At 43.0% G+C, this 16070-nt stretch overlaps 1 protein-coding gene across 1 annotated transcript in view; it reads left to right on the top strand.

The window, feature by feature from the left end:
• Positions 1-11054, top strand: part of CABLES2 (Cdk5 and Abl enzyme substrate 2) — a 74909-nt gene extending 63855 nt beyond the window's left edge. Inside the window, 3 exon segments of the mRNA XM_054981796.1 lie at positions 628-734; positions 3541-3745; positions 7493-11054. Of these exon segments, the coding sequence (XP_054837771.1) occupies positions 628-734; positions 3541-3745; positions 7493-7633 (453 nt within the window). The 3' untranslated portion in view covers positions 7634-11054.
• Positions 11055-16070: the final 5016 nt, after the last annotated feature.

Here is a 16070-nt window from a genome sequence, read left to right as displayed (position 1 = left end):
CAAGGCCACGTTTTGGAATGCTGATGAGAGAATTACCGTCCAGATTTTTGGCCCACTTAAAGTGTGTATAAACTTACCCTTGTACCATGGTTATAATCACCAAAACAGTGATACACAGAACCTGGCTCAAAAGCAGGCTGCGCGATCAACCAGCTGCGTGTGTGAACAAGAACACTCGGTGGAGGCTTGCTGTGTTGTGCTGCTTGGTATAGGGGTAGGTTAGAGTGCTGGAGGAGACACAAGACTGCGCATACTTTCCTGTTCTGCTCCTCCTTGTGAACTAGCATCTCATGTATTTTTGTAGCCTTGGTCTTTTTTTAGAGCCAGTTTGGAGTAGAGTGGCAGGACTCTAATTTGGAGAACCGGCTTTGATTCCCTACTCCTTCGTTTGGAGCCAGCTGGGTGACTTTGGGTCAGTCACAGCTCTCTCAGAGCTCTCTCAGCCTCACCTACCTCACAGGGTTGTGAAAATGATAATAACACACTTTGTAAACTGTTCTAAGTGAACGTTAAGTTGTCCTGAAAGGTGGTATATAAATCGATTGTTATATTTTTCTCCTGTCCAAACCAGCAATTTTTAAAGCCTTTTTTGGGAAAAAAAATTAAACCCTCTTCTTTTTATTTCAGACTACAGTCATAGAATATGTGAAACCCTCAGACCTTAAAAAGGACATGAATGAAACATTTAAAGAGAAATTTCCTCACATCAAGCTGACGCTGAGCAAAATCAGAAGGTAAAGAAAGACTGAGGCTGGGGAGGGCAGGGCTTTTTTTCAGTTGGAACGCGGTGGAACGGAGTTCCGGAACCTCTTGAAAATGGTCACATGGCTGGTGTCCCCGCCCCCTGATCTCCAGGCAGAGGGGAGTTTAGATTGCCCTCCGCACCACTCAGGCATGGAGGGCAATCTAAACTCCCCTCTGTCTGGAGATCAGGGGGCGGGGCCACCAGCCATGTGACCATTTTTCACCGAGGGCAACCTACTGAGTTCCACCACCTCTTTTCCCAGAAAAAAAAGCCCTGGGGGAGGGAGTGTCATTGTGGTTGTAAGCCACCTTTGGACAAGTCAGTTGCCCCTAAACTTGTCCTAAACAGTAAGTGTATGAATAAATATACACTGCTTTGTGTATGATTACTAGGTCGCAGCCACTTCTGTGGAATTTAAGCCTTATTCTTTGCGCATAGGATTGCAGCTGGAGCCTGTTAGAAACTGAGCACTCTCCCACACATGAAAATAATATCTCTTGGTTAATGAACTGATGATGATTTTCAGCAGAAATTGCTGCAATGGGTTGAATGACTGTGCTAGAAAACAATTTGTGATGGTATGGGAGTTTTGCCAAGTGATAGATTTGCATATGTGAATTAGCCCTGTTTACCCCTAGTTCAGCACCACTAGTATGCTAGGCACTACACAGAATGTGAACAGCTAAACCGTATGTTATCGCAAACACCTACAAGTCAGTAAGAAGCTGGAGCATGTCTAGTTTACCCTTCCAAAGTTCAGTAAAATTTGGTTCAGGTCATAGTGTCACAATCTGGATTTCTTCACCTTGCATTGTCATTGGCTGTCTGTCTGGACAAAGCAACACAGCCCTTTGTGACACCACAACACGATACAAGTCAGTTCTGGAGCGGGAGGAGAGAGACGGAGACAGCCGCATTGTAATATCTCATTTGGCCCTGATTTATGTGGGCTTCCATTTGCCGTCCGTATACAGCCTTACCTTGCTAAGTAGTGAACCTCAATAGTGGACATAATTTGCGGTAGAGTATGAGCTTTCATGAGTCACAGCTCACTTCTTCAGATACCATCTCAAGAAGTGAGCTGCGGCTCACGAAAGCTCATACCCTACCACAAATTTTGTTCGTCTTATAGGCGCTACTGGACTCTTGCTCTTTTCTACTCTTACAGACAAACTAACACGGCTACCCATCTTGATCTATCAATAATGGACATATTTGTTACGTTTGAATGTACAAAGTCATCCATAAATGTACACGTTGATCTGGGCTGTTGGTTTTTGCTGTTCTGGCCTTCACTTCAACAGTAAATCCTGAGCACAGGTATCTGAGGGGATCCCTGTGCTATCCTCCACAATCCTCCACAACTGGAGGGGAAAGAAGTGACAGAACTGACCATTTTCCCTCTTCTTGGGCAGTTCTATAAGGCCTGTCTGAACTTCCCTGTGGAATCCTCCTTGGTCATGGTCCCTCTGCCTGCGGGGTCTTCCTCCCCAGGCCCCATAAGCTTGGCTGTTTTTGCAACAACAAAAAAACCCAAAATGCTGTCCCTGTTGTGCTGCTAGAAACTCAGAGCATCTTCTGATTGCCATCCCAACCTGACCCTGAATCATGGGTGAGTTCTCCCTTCCTACATGCAACTGTAGCAGGATATCGTGTTCCCAAGAATTGAGACTAGACAGAATCTTCAGGAAGGAATGATGTTTATTGCCGGCAGAGCCCAGTGTGACTCGTGCCACAAAGAACTGAGCTCCAGTATAAGGAAGCAACCTCTCTGATATAGCACAGCTTACAGTTACGTCACAGAAGGTGGTCATTCACTAGCTAACGGTTATAATTTGTTTATCATTATCTAGCTCCATCATCAAGATCATTGCCCCAGACATGACCTTTTCTGAGTGTGGCATAAATTCAAACAAATTCTCCTAAATCATCAGTCTTATCTTTCAAGCAGTCTATTCTAAGATACACAATGCTGTAACTTCCTCTTTTCCCGAGCTACAGGCTTCCTGTTTCAACAGTATCTAGCTGAGTCAACCTCACAGCTATATTTTACTTTGAAGAAGGATTTTATTTAATCTTTCTAAATGTTAGTTTGTCAGAACAATATTATAACACTTATTAGTTAATAATCAATATAATATAAAACATTTTCCTTGAGGCCTGCTACACAACTATTCCAAGCCCAAGGAAGGAGATACTCTGTGTCTTACATACCAGTAACCTGTCCACCCACATCATGTTGTGATCTGGGTCAGCAATATTCCTATCATAGTAGAAGAGTGTGGAGGTATCCCTTATGAAAGTAAAAATCTTCTCCTTACCAGGGGAATAGGAGCCCCGTGGCGCAGAGTGGTAAGCTGCAGTACTGCAGCCCAAGCTTTGCTCACAACCTGAGTTGGATCCTGGTGGAAGCTGGGTTCACATAGCTGGCTCAAGGTTGGCTCAGCCTTCCATCCTTCCGAGGTCAGTAAAATGAGTACCCAGTTTCCTGGGGTAAAGTGTAGATGACTGGGGAAGGCAATGACAAACACCCCATAAAAAGTCTGCCAAGAAAACATCGTGATGCAACGTCCCCCCATGGGTCAGTAATGACTCGGTGCTTGCACAGGGGACTACCTTTACCTATCAGGGGAATATAATCTCTTTACAAACATTCTGATGAACTGTGTTTGTATAATAAAGAGGCCATCCAACAAAGAGGAAAAACAAGAATCCTGAGTTTAAATTTCTCCTTCCTGAACCGTGGAAATTGGGTTTGAAATAGATGTCTTTTCTCTCCTCCCTCCCACGGGCAGTTTAAAGCGAGAGATGCGGAACCTGAGTATGGAATGCAACCTGGAGCCGGTCACCGTCTCCATGGCTTACGTCTACTTCGAGAAGCTTGTTCTCCAAGGCAAGCTCAATAAACAGAACCGAAAACTGTGTGCTGGTGCTTGTGTTCTCCTTGCAGCCAAGATTAGCAGTGATCTCAGGAAACATGAAGTCAAACACCTTATTGATGTAAGTACAGCCAGAATAACTTCCTTATGTGCCTGAAAACCTTGCAGACCTTTTCCTAAACCTCTATGTAAGGTTTGCATCCTTGTTCTTCATCCTTGCGTATCATTTGCATGAAAACATCTAATGAAATTCCGTGTCAAGAGTACATTCCAGATGCAATTCTAGGGGCGTTTAGACAAAAGTGTTCTTCCCTCACCATAAAGCTGAGAAAAGACCAGAGTGTTGCACAGCTTTGTATTTCTCATTCTAAATTTGAAAGCTGCTGTTTCGATGTCAGGACCATGTTGCAGATAAGAACATAAGAAGAGCCCTGCTCTAACATCAGACCAGTGGTCCATCTAGTCCAGTATCCTCTTTCACACCGTGGGCAACTAATGGTCATGGAGGGCCAATGACAAACCAGGGCATAGAAGGCAAACAAACGGCATAAAAACTAAGATATTCCCAAATGTTGCCTGTTAGCACTGGTTTTCATAGGTTTAGTGCCTCTCAATATGGAAGTTCCTTTAACTAACTATGACTACTAGAGCCATTGATAGATCTGTCCTCTATGAATCTGTCTAATATCCCTTTAAAGCCAGCTGTGCTTAATGACCATCACTACCTCCACTGGCAGCGAATTCCACAATTAATTCAGTGAATCAACAAATGTTTCCTTTTGTTTGTCCTGTACCTTTTTCCCATCAGCTTCACTGGTTGCCTTCCAATGGGGGGAGCCTCTGTCTTCAGATCTCTGTGGGGCAAGCCAGATAGCTGGCCTTCATTTGGAAACTAGCAGGGCCACTCAACCTGCATTGGGGACTGGGACTCCTTGCTTATAGCCAAAAACAGCCTGAGTTCTCTGAGCATAGTCCAAAGGGAGAGTCCTTTGACAAGTTTTCTTGCCCCTAGATAACTGTCTTGGGATGGGGAGAGTTAACAATTCAAGGGGGGCATCTTTTCTACCTTTTCTCTGGGGTACGTTGTTTTAGAATGATCGTTCGTAGTGCTGCTTGCAACTCATCAACTCCTTTCTGCAGCCCAGACATTGGAAATGAATCTGTTAACCACTGACAAGGTGCTGCAAACTGTGGGTGTGCACTTCAGGTTTCCAATTCGGGTAGATTCGGTATTTCTGAATTCACCCCAGTATTGCTGAGCCGATTCAGAAATACCAAAACAAAGCTTTCCGACGTGCTTCGTAAAGCTTTGTATAGAGGGGGTGACTCACTACAACCCCCTCGTCCCCCTCCCATCGGGTAAAAATGGGCGGCAGGAAGCACAAAAGCAACACTTTTCTTGCCATTTGCAAATGGCAAGAAAAGTGCTGCTTTAAGCTTCAGTGTGCTCCGTAAAGATTCCCGGATCTTTATGGAACATACCAAAGCAGTTTAAATACCCAAATACCCAAATTTTGCATTACTTTGGATTGTTTTCAGGTGCACAGCCCTACTGCAAACCATACAAGCACCACTTCAATATTGAATCCACACAGGTCTTTCATCCTATTATAGAAGAAGTTACGTCACACGTGCAATCATTTCCCAAAAAAGTATAAGGATTTGTAAGGGCAAACAAAAGTTGGATCTCCTTTTCTTGTAACACTTTTTGTATGTTCAGATCAGCTGAGCAACCTTGAAGCTCCTCATCAGCAACATCAACAAACTCTACTGTTTGTGTGTGTGGATTGGGGATAACGTCTTTTTCAGTCATTCTAAAAGAGAGATCCCCAGCCTTTTTGAGTCTGCAGGCACCTTGGGAATTCTGACACAATATGGTGGGTGCAGCCACAAAATGGCTGCCACAGAGTGACTCCCGCAGGAGGTGGAGCCAGCCACAAAATGGCTGCTGCAGCTTACCTTCAGCCACATCGTGAAGATCCTCATGCTGCGGTGGCGACTGCTAATAAAACAACATTTTAAACATCTGCATTGCCAATCAAATCTCCAGTGGCCAGTCATAAGCCCAGCTGGGCAGAAGCTCACCTGGCCTCACCCACTTTCTAAAAACCCTTAATGGATGCCAGGAAAGGTGTCGGCGGGCACCATGGCGCCCATGGGCACTATGTTGGGGGAGCCCTGTTCTAGAACGGGTCAGCGCATGGCTCAGAGCCCTCAGGTATACTGCAAGGTCCCACCTGCTGGGTCATGAGTCCCAGTAAAACTACCATGCTTGTTCTTTATTAGAAGTACCTGCTGCTAAGGACCAAGCATGGTACACCTTCTGCCTCCCTTTGCACACACAACCGTGCAAGAGCACTCAGCAGTAGATTCCTTTTTAGCCCTGGTCTATACAAAGACTGTGTAGCTCCTCCTTTTCCTGTCATGTGACTCTGCCACTTCCGATGTCATATGCTTGCAGCTCACATCATCTCTGCTGCTACCTGGGAGTTAAAGGGTGAAGAGTCCTGGGTCTGGAAAGGTTGAAGAACATGTTCTAGAAGGATGGGGTTTTGACCAGTTTGGGGGTGGAATGGAATTACTGTGTAGTGGTTCAGATGTCGGACAAGGACAAGGGAGACCTAGGTTCAAACCCCCACCCCTCAGCTGTGAAGTTCACTGCTTGACCCTGGACTTTGTTGCACTGCCATCTGCAGCTACATCACAGTTGTGAGGACACAATGCAGGAGGAGAGAATGGTGGGATAAAAATGGCCACCTTTGACCTTGTATCACAAACTCTTGAATCCTAGGGTGTGATTGGAACTTGCTGAAGCTAAGTGGGTTTGAGACTGGTCAGTCGCTTGAAAGCAGACTTCCCAGAAAACCTACGCATGCTATCTTGAGGAGAGGCTGTAGCTCAGTGGAAGAGCCTCTGCTTAAGGTCTCAGGTTCAATCCCCAGCATTTCCAGTTAAAAGGAGTAGGCAGTAGGTGAAGTGAAAAGTCCTCTACTTTAGAGAGCCGTGGAAAGCCACTTCCAGTGAGTGGACAATACTGACCTTGATGGACTGATGGTATGATTCCACCACTTGATTCCACCACTCCTCCACTTGAAGCCAACTGGGTGACTGTGGGCTAGTCACGGCTCTCTGGAGCTCTCTCAGCCCCACCCACCTCACAGGGTGTTTTGTTGTGGGGATAATAATGACATACTTTGTAAACCACTCTGAGTGAGCATTAAGTTGTCCTGAAGGGCAGTATATAAATCAAATGTTATTATTATTATTCATTATAAGGCACTTGTGTGTGTGTGTGTGTTCGTTCGTTCGTTTGTTCAAGAGTCTGCTGTTCATAAACAAAATTATCTGACGGAACAAATTTAATGATTTAATCAGAAAGCTGCCAGCCATTCTATTTATTTTTTTATTTATGTCATTTATGATCCCCCTTTCTCACTGAGAGCCAATCTACAAGTGACGCCTGACACAAGTTGGACACTTGTCAGCTTCCCTCAAGTTTTGATGGGAAATGTAGGCATCCTGGTCTTGCAGCTTACAGAAGTTTACAGAGCAGCAGTCTATGGGAGGGAGAACATGCAGTTGGGAGGGGAGTGCAGGCATTGGGCTCTTGCCCTCCGCTGTGTTTGGGGGGGGGGCTTCTCTAAACTTTAATTAAATGGAGAGCCAAGCTATAAGACCAGGAAGCATACATTTCCCATCAAAACTTGAGGTAAACTGACAAGTGTCCAACCTGTGTCAGGTGTCATTTGTAGCCTGGCTCTCAGACTCACGGTGGATTACAGTGTGAGAGTAGTACAGTCAGTATCAAGAACAATTTCATAATCTTTGCTGCCTAGTGTTAAGTCTTTTTTTTTTCTTCTTGTTACAGAAGTTGGAAGAGAGGTTCAGATTCAACAGACGAGAGCTCATCGGATTTGAATTTACGGTACTTGTTGCTTTGGAACTTGCCCTCTATCTTCCCGAAAACCAAGTGTTACCTCACTTTAGGCGCCTCACACAGCAATCCTAGCAAAAGCTACGTCCTGGCCAAGTGCTTGTGTTGGCTGCTGACTTTTGGTGTTGGCTACTGGTCTTCTGTGCCATAGTATCAGACAAAGTTGTGAATATAACAGGTGTGAAGGCTACAGCAGGATGTTTGTGGAGCTACCCGGAAACAGGTGGGCCGTTACGACGTGTGAGAAGTAGCCAAAAAGAGACATTGAGCTTTGGACATTAAAGCACAGACAATTCTCATCCAGTTGTGCCAGAGCTGCTGGTCATACCATATAGACTTTTTCAGGTTTTTAATTAGTTCTTCCTGCCAAGCATTGATTGCTCAGTTGCATTTTTTCCCCTTGAAAACTTTTGTCATTCGTTTCTTCCATGGACTTAAAGGATAAATTCATTTCCATTCCAAAACATCATATATTTTAAATAGTATTACTGAGAACCCTTGTACGTTTTAAATCATGAAAACTTGTACTGCTTTGGTAGGGGGTAGGAAAAGACGTGCCTGGGGCTGGGCTGGGCTGGGCTGGGCTGGGACCAGTCTTGTATGTGTATTTTTTTAAAACAAATGTTGCATCATTTAGTGGAGAACTCTGAAATAGAGATTTATCATTTGCCTTGCTTTACTATGCCCAATAAGGGAAAACAATTCCAGTGGGTCCACACTATCACTTCCAGAGGGGATATATATTCTAGAATAATGTTTGTTTTGCTTGGATCATGAATAAGGGTTCAGGGTTTGTTTTTTTTAATTGAAACCTCTTTGTCAAATGTTGCACTTGTTGAGCAAGTCAGCTATAACAAAGCAATTCCCATATTAAACTTGTCTTTTGGTGAGAAGCTGAATGTGGCGGATTTAAAGTAATAATCTGATTTTCTTTTGTTGCTGATATCTTTTGTTGTTGCTCACTGTGTCCTGAAATGAACTGTTTTATTTATAACAACGTATTCCACGTATTGTCTTTCCTGAGCGTGCTTGACGCAAGTGTTTCAGCCGGTACAGCTGTTGTTATCTAAATTAAGCCAATGAAACTGAGCATGTCTGACTTTTAAAAAAAATGCTCTTTTTTTTTAAACTTGGACTTCCAAGCTTTTTGCCACTGTGATGATCCACATGAACCTAACCTTCATTGTACTTCCAAACCACCTTATTCTAAGAGGTTAATGTCTAGCACAGTAATATTTATACGGAGGATATAGCTTTTGTCACCTTTAGCCAGATGTATTGGCTTAAGCATCCAGATGTTAAGAAGATGCACTTTCATTTCCTGAATCTATAGCAGATGAATTGGTGGGCGTGGGATTTCTTTTCTAAGCAATATTGTGATACAAGTCAATGTGTTTTTTGCGTGTGGGTGTATATGTATCTATCATTTGCCAGGGAACAAAATTACTAGTTGAGTGTTGTGATTGAGATTTTCAAACTCTTTATTATTATTTTTTTACTGTGAGTTTGGCAAATTCTATATATTATGTTGAAGATAGAAGTCTGGACTGTGATTCTGGAGGAACAAGAGTCATATTTTTGAATGCTTCATCCCAGGTGTAGTAAACCCAGGTGTTAGATAAATGCTCTTCCTGGATCTGCTTATTTTAATACATTCAAGAAGTCCCATAGGGAAGCACTCAAGAATATGATCCATGCCCTGCAGTCTATTCAGAATTCTGGCACCATATTCTGAGTAATGTATAGATTGGTGCTTAGAAGCCTTGCCTCTTGTCAAAATTAGGAGGGCATTATGTCTTCTAACATACCATAAATTCCAACCTGGAATGGAGGGGAGGGGGGAAATCGCAAAGAGGAGCTGGAAGAATTTAAAAGGAAGAAGGAACATGCAGACAAAAACCTATTCATGCATTATTCCAGATGGAAATCTTAACTGTGGGAATCTCTTGAATTTTAGTTATCCATCTCTCTGGCCACCTATGCATAAAAATATAAAACTATTCCAATAGACTTTTAGAGATCTGGCCAGTTTAACATCATTGAAATGGCTACAATTATTGTTAAAAATGGCTCTCTAATCAGGGCTTGAATCTAGTGCATGTAATACCCCTCAAATAAAAATTACTACACTTTCTAGGTCATTTTAATACATAGATATTTGTATCTTAACTGCTATTGCCGTTCCTCATTTGAGATGTGATTGCTTATTTCTGAGCAGGTTTTTACGATGCAAACTAATATCCCAATTTCTACCCAAAGCAAGTTTGGACATTGTTTCATGGGGAATTGAAATATTTCACTTCCCATATGAACTTCTAAACATATAGAAAGTGTGGATTTTTTCATCTATCTGCCAAGTTTCTAAACAATAGAAATACAATTGACTATTGTATTACTACACTGTTGCCAACTTAAATATCTTCTGGCTAAGGTAGATATCACCTTAAGTTGTTTGAAACAGGTGTTTAAAACAGGTATTTCCAAATGGACTTTTGTTCCATTTGAGCTGGTAGAAGCTATAAGAACATACATAGAATATGTATTTGGAAAACTGTAAAGCTTCTAGGATGGAGGGGCACTCAGATTAAACTATTCAAGCTGTGGGACAAACAGGCAAAATTTGGAATAATCTTAAAGCTTGCTTTTTCATCACAACATTTTCATCCTTGTTTTGAAATTTATACGGGAAATGATATGACTGTATTCTTTCTAATGATTGAATTGGGTTTATAATTCTTAGGGAGAGAGAAGAGATCAGATTTAAGTTGAAGAGTCAATTCCCCAAGCCAGAATTTGGGCTTCTTTTTCTTAATTAATCTCTGTGTGTATTTCCAATATGCACAGTATGACAAATGGGCTCAATGTATTAGATTCTTAACAGTCGTGCGGACAGATCCTGTATTACATAACCCAGGAGACCTGAAGATGAAGAATGGAGCTTCAAAATATCACTTTCAGTTTTGCGACTTGATGTTGAGTATCATCTTCCTGTGAGTTAACCTGTACAGAAAAAAGATCCGCTGTAATGGAAGGTGTGGGGTTCGTTTGTATTCTTTTATGTTAAGTTTTGGTTTCTCAGTCAACTAAGACTCACAGTTCCTTGATTGTGCAAAAGCTGCCACTGTGTGGTAAAACTTTATTATTACAACCAAAAGTAGATGTAATTTCCCAGATTGTTTTCTTCAGAGACAGATGTTGGTCTCTTAACAGTGCGCGGGTGGTGGCAAGTTGTGTGAACTTGTGTAAATAATGGTGCTTGTTTAGTTTCAGCCTCCCCCCCCCCCCAAACCTTCCAGGTAGGAGTCTGTACATTTTTAATGTAAATAGTATTATGTCTGTGTTGCTGTAAATTTAAGTCCTTACTTTGTATATTGTCCTATTCTGTTCTTCCAATGAAATGAATGAATTTGTTAAGAAGGTGCTGTCTAATTGAATGTTTTGATACATATTTTATAACCACGCTCACCTGAAGGTACTTCAGGTTTGTGTCATTAAATATTCCTTTAAAAAATGCTTCAGTGTTTTTGTCTTCCCCCCCTTCCCTCTCAGTAAGAGACTTGTATTTTGAATTCTAGTACCCTTTGACAAATGCCAGATATGGGTGAGGGAGGATAGAACCACAATTGTACCTGTATCAAACACAACAGACACATTTGATACATGAAAGTAACAAATAGACTTTTCCCGATAAACTGAGTTTTGCATCCAAAACATCACAATTGAAAAAGTAATCAAGAGGCATACAAGACTATAAGACCTCCATTCATTGTTTTCCACGTTAATATATGTTTATAGTGAATAGCCCCATTTTGAATTCTACTACCAGGGCCCAACCACTATTTTGGGGGGCCCGGTCCCCAACAATCCTTCATCTTTAGGGTTGCCAGGTTCCTGCTGGTGGCAGGAGATCTGATGTACTTCACTCCCTGTGCAACCAGAAGTGACATCAGTGTATTTCCAGGGTCACTCTAACAAAACTCTATGGTTAAACAGTGACATGCTGACATCACATCCAGTCACATAGGGCGTAATGCCAGCACATGAATGACAATGTCATTACACTGTCAGCAAGGACCCCCTTCCACCTCTGGTCTTCTGCTAGCAGCCTTACATCCATACATAAAATCTCGAGCAGTGAAAAAAGTTTGTTTTAATTCTGAAATTACTGTTACGTATTCGACATTTCTGAAAATGCAAGTCTTTGCTTTAATAACAACACCCAGTCAGAGAATCCAACAAGTTTGCTATCTAGTTTATAGCTTTTTGATCATTAATGTCTCTGGTTTTTTTAAAATTCTAATGAACCAACAGGGCTGCAAACATTAGCCCAATTAATTTTAAAGCTTTTTTCTGGCCTTTTTCATTGTAATATGAATTCTCTCTCCAAAGTCAATTTCTCTTGCAAGTTCACACTTGTTAGACAAGATGACTAAGTGGCTTAACAGCTCCTGCTCTGTTGAAGAATGCTTGCAGTTTTAGATGATTGCCAGCTTGCTGTAACCTTCTGCTTCTGTCATAGTCACTGCAGGTGTGCAAAAGATCTGTAGGGCTATGGGCACTGCACCGAAGATGAGCGGCCAGACTCAGTCTCTACACTGAAATCAATTTCGTCTTGATTTTATTCATATGCCACCCCAGTTAATATGTTGTTGCCTGACTGCAGAAAAGCCGTGTCAGGTTAGAAAAACTGGAGGATAGATTGGTGCCCTTTAGCTTCCGCACTCTTTCTTTTACCCCCTTATGTTTCTGGCTGCTTGATTTTGTGTTTATATGCACCATCAGAAAAGGTAGCCGGGAGAGTGTGTGTTTAGGGTAAAGACATATTTTTTACCTCCAAATTCTACCAGAAAGAGCAGCAGCAGTACTCTTACAATTTGTTGTTGTTTATAGTTGCCTTTCTCATTGAGTGAGATCCAAGGCAGATTACATATAGCAAGTGAATACAGTATAATCAATAGCTAGGACATTCTCAGAGCAAAAATACAATACGATCAACAGATACAATGCTATGTCCTTTCACCATGTGCCCCTCCTACCTAGGTAAAAGGTAAAGGTGTGCAAGCACCCATGGGGGGATGTCGCATCACGACGTTTTCTTGGCAGATTTTTTACGGGGTGGTTTGCCATTGCTTTCCCCAGTCATCTACACTTTACCCCCAGGAAACTGGGTACTCATTTTACCAACCTCAGAAGGATGGAAGGCTGAGTCAACCTTGAGCCGGCTACCTGAACCTGGCTTCCGCCGGTACTGAACTCAGGTCATGAGCAGAGCTTGGGCTGCAGTACTGCTGCTTACCACTCTACACCACAGGGCCCCTACCTATGCCAAAGGAATTCTTGAACTGATGGTTCTTGCTGTGATAGATGCAAGAAGGCCTGGCAGTTCAGTACATTGCTTGAAATTGCTGCTCTAACACTGCTTCTGATTGGCTCAAATTTCACGATATAAGGACATTTTCTGTAAATATTCTCAGGCATGATCTACAGTTTATTCTCATTTTTTTCTTGTGATAATAGGGATTGCCATCTGTGCCATGCTCCTCTGGACCTCCACGTCCTAGTACAGTGTATCTGTTTTCCCTCCCATGTGAGCGTGAGCGAAAGCACAGCCATTTTTTCTTGCTAGCTTGACATCTTAGTTGCTTGGCCTTCAATGTATAACAATGCAAGAGAACAGCTTAGACAACAAGGCAGAAGCTGTAATCAAGAACTAGTTTGAGCTAGAGAGATAAGAGAAAGTTCCACTAGGGTACAAAAATGAAGAGGTTTTTCTCATAACAGAGCCTTTGTCTCAAGAAGAAAGGTATAAAAGACCCTCCCTGCCATATTTGGGTAGGTGCAGAGTGTTTTTACTTGTCGAAACTCTGTTCCTCATTTCACAAATGAAAGGTTTTCCCTCTTCAAAGTTCTCCAAGTCTTGTGGTAAATCACTGGGCAAAGTACCAGGTCATGAACCTTGCTATTTTTACAACACGGGCTATGATACCTCCCTTGTAATCTTGTAAAATGTGGGGTTTTTTTTCCTGTACGCTCAACTATATACAAAAGTCTTATCGTTGTGAGCTGCTTTAAAGGTGACAAAGTGGTCTGGGAACAGATGCATTATCTGATGATCAACACCTTTCCCAGTGCCTACCTAGTGTTTGTTGAACGTGGATGGGTAGGGTTCCCAGGTCCCAGTGGGAAGGGGGGGGGACCCAGGCCTTACCTTGAGTAGATTCTAAGCAGGGTGCAATGACATCACTTCCAGGAAGTGGCATCATCATGCTGGCCACAGTCTCTCGCGCTTTGCATGGGGCCAATGCTGGCCAGTTTGGGGCCAAAACCAGCCCTGGCGAAGTGTGGGAGCTCACTAGTGGCCAACGTGACGACTTCGAGAAGTGACGTCATTGCGCCCCACCAGGAGCGTGCCTGGTATGCACTTTCCCAGGTTGCCTGCAGGTGGCGAGCGATCACCAGGGCATTTGCCACCTCCCATCAATTACCAGCAATCACCAGGCAACAGGGCAAATCCCTGAGATTGCCCACCACTGGCTGGCAACTGGGAAACCTGTGGATGGGGACCTGATGAAGCTTTTGCCCAGCAGGGCTTCTGCTTGGCTGTACAGACTTAAAAATATTACTGTAGTAGCAGTTACAACAACACAAGGATCTTCACTGAAGGTAAGTCGTGTATATGCAAAAAATTGTATGTGAAAAGTGCTGTCAATCGCAGCCAACTTAGAAAAATAGATTTTTTAGGAAAATAGATTTTTTTAAAAAACATTTACAAACCTTTCTACATACAAAACATTTACATTTAAAAACTGAAAGAACGGATGTCTACAGATGGTTACAGAATTAAGAGTTATTAACATCAGAAAACCTTAATTACACTTGCAAGACACTTTGGAAACCTTTTGAAACTTTTAATATTAACATCTTAAGAAACTTAGAAGTCTTAGAAGCAGCAGCTGCCAACTTAGGGTTTTCAAGGCGAGAGACGTTCAGAGATGATTCGCCATTGCTTGCCTCTGCACAGCAACCCTGGACTTCCTTGGTGGTCTCCCATGCAAGTAGGGCCAACTGATGTCAGTCCCCGGCAGTTAGATCCCTTAGTTCTCCACAGCAACCACACAGGTGATTTGGATGAAGTAACATTTATTAGAGATTCATCAGTTCAGGTTGATCAGACAGTGGAATTGGCAGAAGTGACCTGTAGAGGAAAAGCCTGGTTAGTTATAGAGGAAAGTCCCACCCCCCAGGATAGTAGCCCAGTGAAAATCTGGCGTGAACACCAGAGACAAAAAGTAGCAAAGTTTAGACTACGATATGCAACAATATCAAGTGAAGAATGAAATCATCCTTGTTCTCATGGCAGATACGATTCAGTCTAGCTGCATCTGGCTCTCCAAGGGCATCGGCTGCTAAACTGAAAGTGTTTAACTTCAAAGGAGAGAGAACACTGAGCTTCTAAACAACAGGTGTTGAAAGGCCCTCAGAACTCTTCAGTTTCAGAAGACTACTGGGCAGCATACAACCTCCCCCATGGCATGTATCGCAGGCAATACATGACAACTATGTTCATTTTAAAAGGCAACCTGTTAAACAGCACTTCTGTTTAAACTGTATGGGTCCAGTCTTTAAGGTGCTACCATAACCAAATCTTGCTCTTCTACTGGGGAGGAACATGGCTACCCAACTGGAACTGTCAAAAATGTTGGATAACCTCGCTCTCTGACACGCTGCATTTGGCTCTACCTCTTGTGGCAGCCATTCGTAGGGTTGCCAGGTCCCCTTACCCTCCCGGTGGGAGGGGACCAGGCACTTACCTTTTGGATGTCCTTGTGCATATACAAAGTACGCATGCCATGATGTGGTTGCAACACATTTCCCCCCCTGGAAGCTGTGAGAGTAACAACACTGACTTGGGTCTCTGCTCTAGACACTAACCTGTTCAGAAAGGCGGCATATAAGCTGACTGTTGTTGTTATTACCATTGCGGGTGAAAAAAATCATTTTATTGTCCTACTTAAACATATATTAATTGAAATATAGAATAGTTGAAGGAATTTTAACCAGATAGGTATACCAATGGGATTGGGGGGGGTCACTGCATTGGTGTAAATTCCAGGAAAAGAGTTCAAATCCTTAGCCTAAGAAGCAGGGTGCCAACTGCGAGTTGGGAAATTGTTGGAGATTTGGGGACAGACGGCGGCGTTTGGGGAAGGGAGCGGACCTTAGCAGATTATAATGCCATAAAGTGCACCATATAAAGCAGCCATTTTCTCCATCGGAACTGATCCCTCTGGCCTGGAGATCAGCTGTAATTCTGGGAGATCTCCAGGCTCCAGCTGGAGGTTGGCAGCCCGCTCGCAGCTTTTTAAAGAGCTCGTTCAAAACGACTCCCCTTTAGCCGACAGGACAGAACGAAAGCGCATGCGCGTCCCCGCCTTTGAGCGAAACGCCGTTCTCTATCCGGGAGATAAAATAGGTGGGACCAACGGCCCTTGAGTGACGTCACAGCGCTTGC

Source organism: Eublepharis macularius, chromosome 5 (genome assembly GCF_028583425.1).
Source record: "Eublepharis macularius isolate TG4126 chromosome 5, MPM_Emac_v1.0, whole genome shotgun sequence".
Lineage (NCBI taxonomy): Eukaryota > Metazoa > Chordata > Lepidosauria > Squamata > Eublepharidae > Eublepharis > Eublepharis macularius.
The sequence above is the reverse complement of the archived record's forward strand: the minus strand, read 5'-3'. Positions and strand labels throughout refer to the sequence as shown.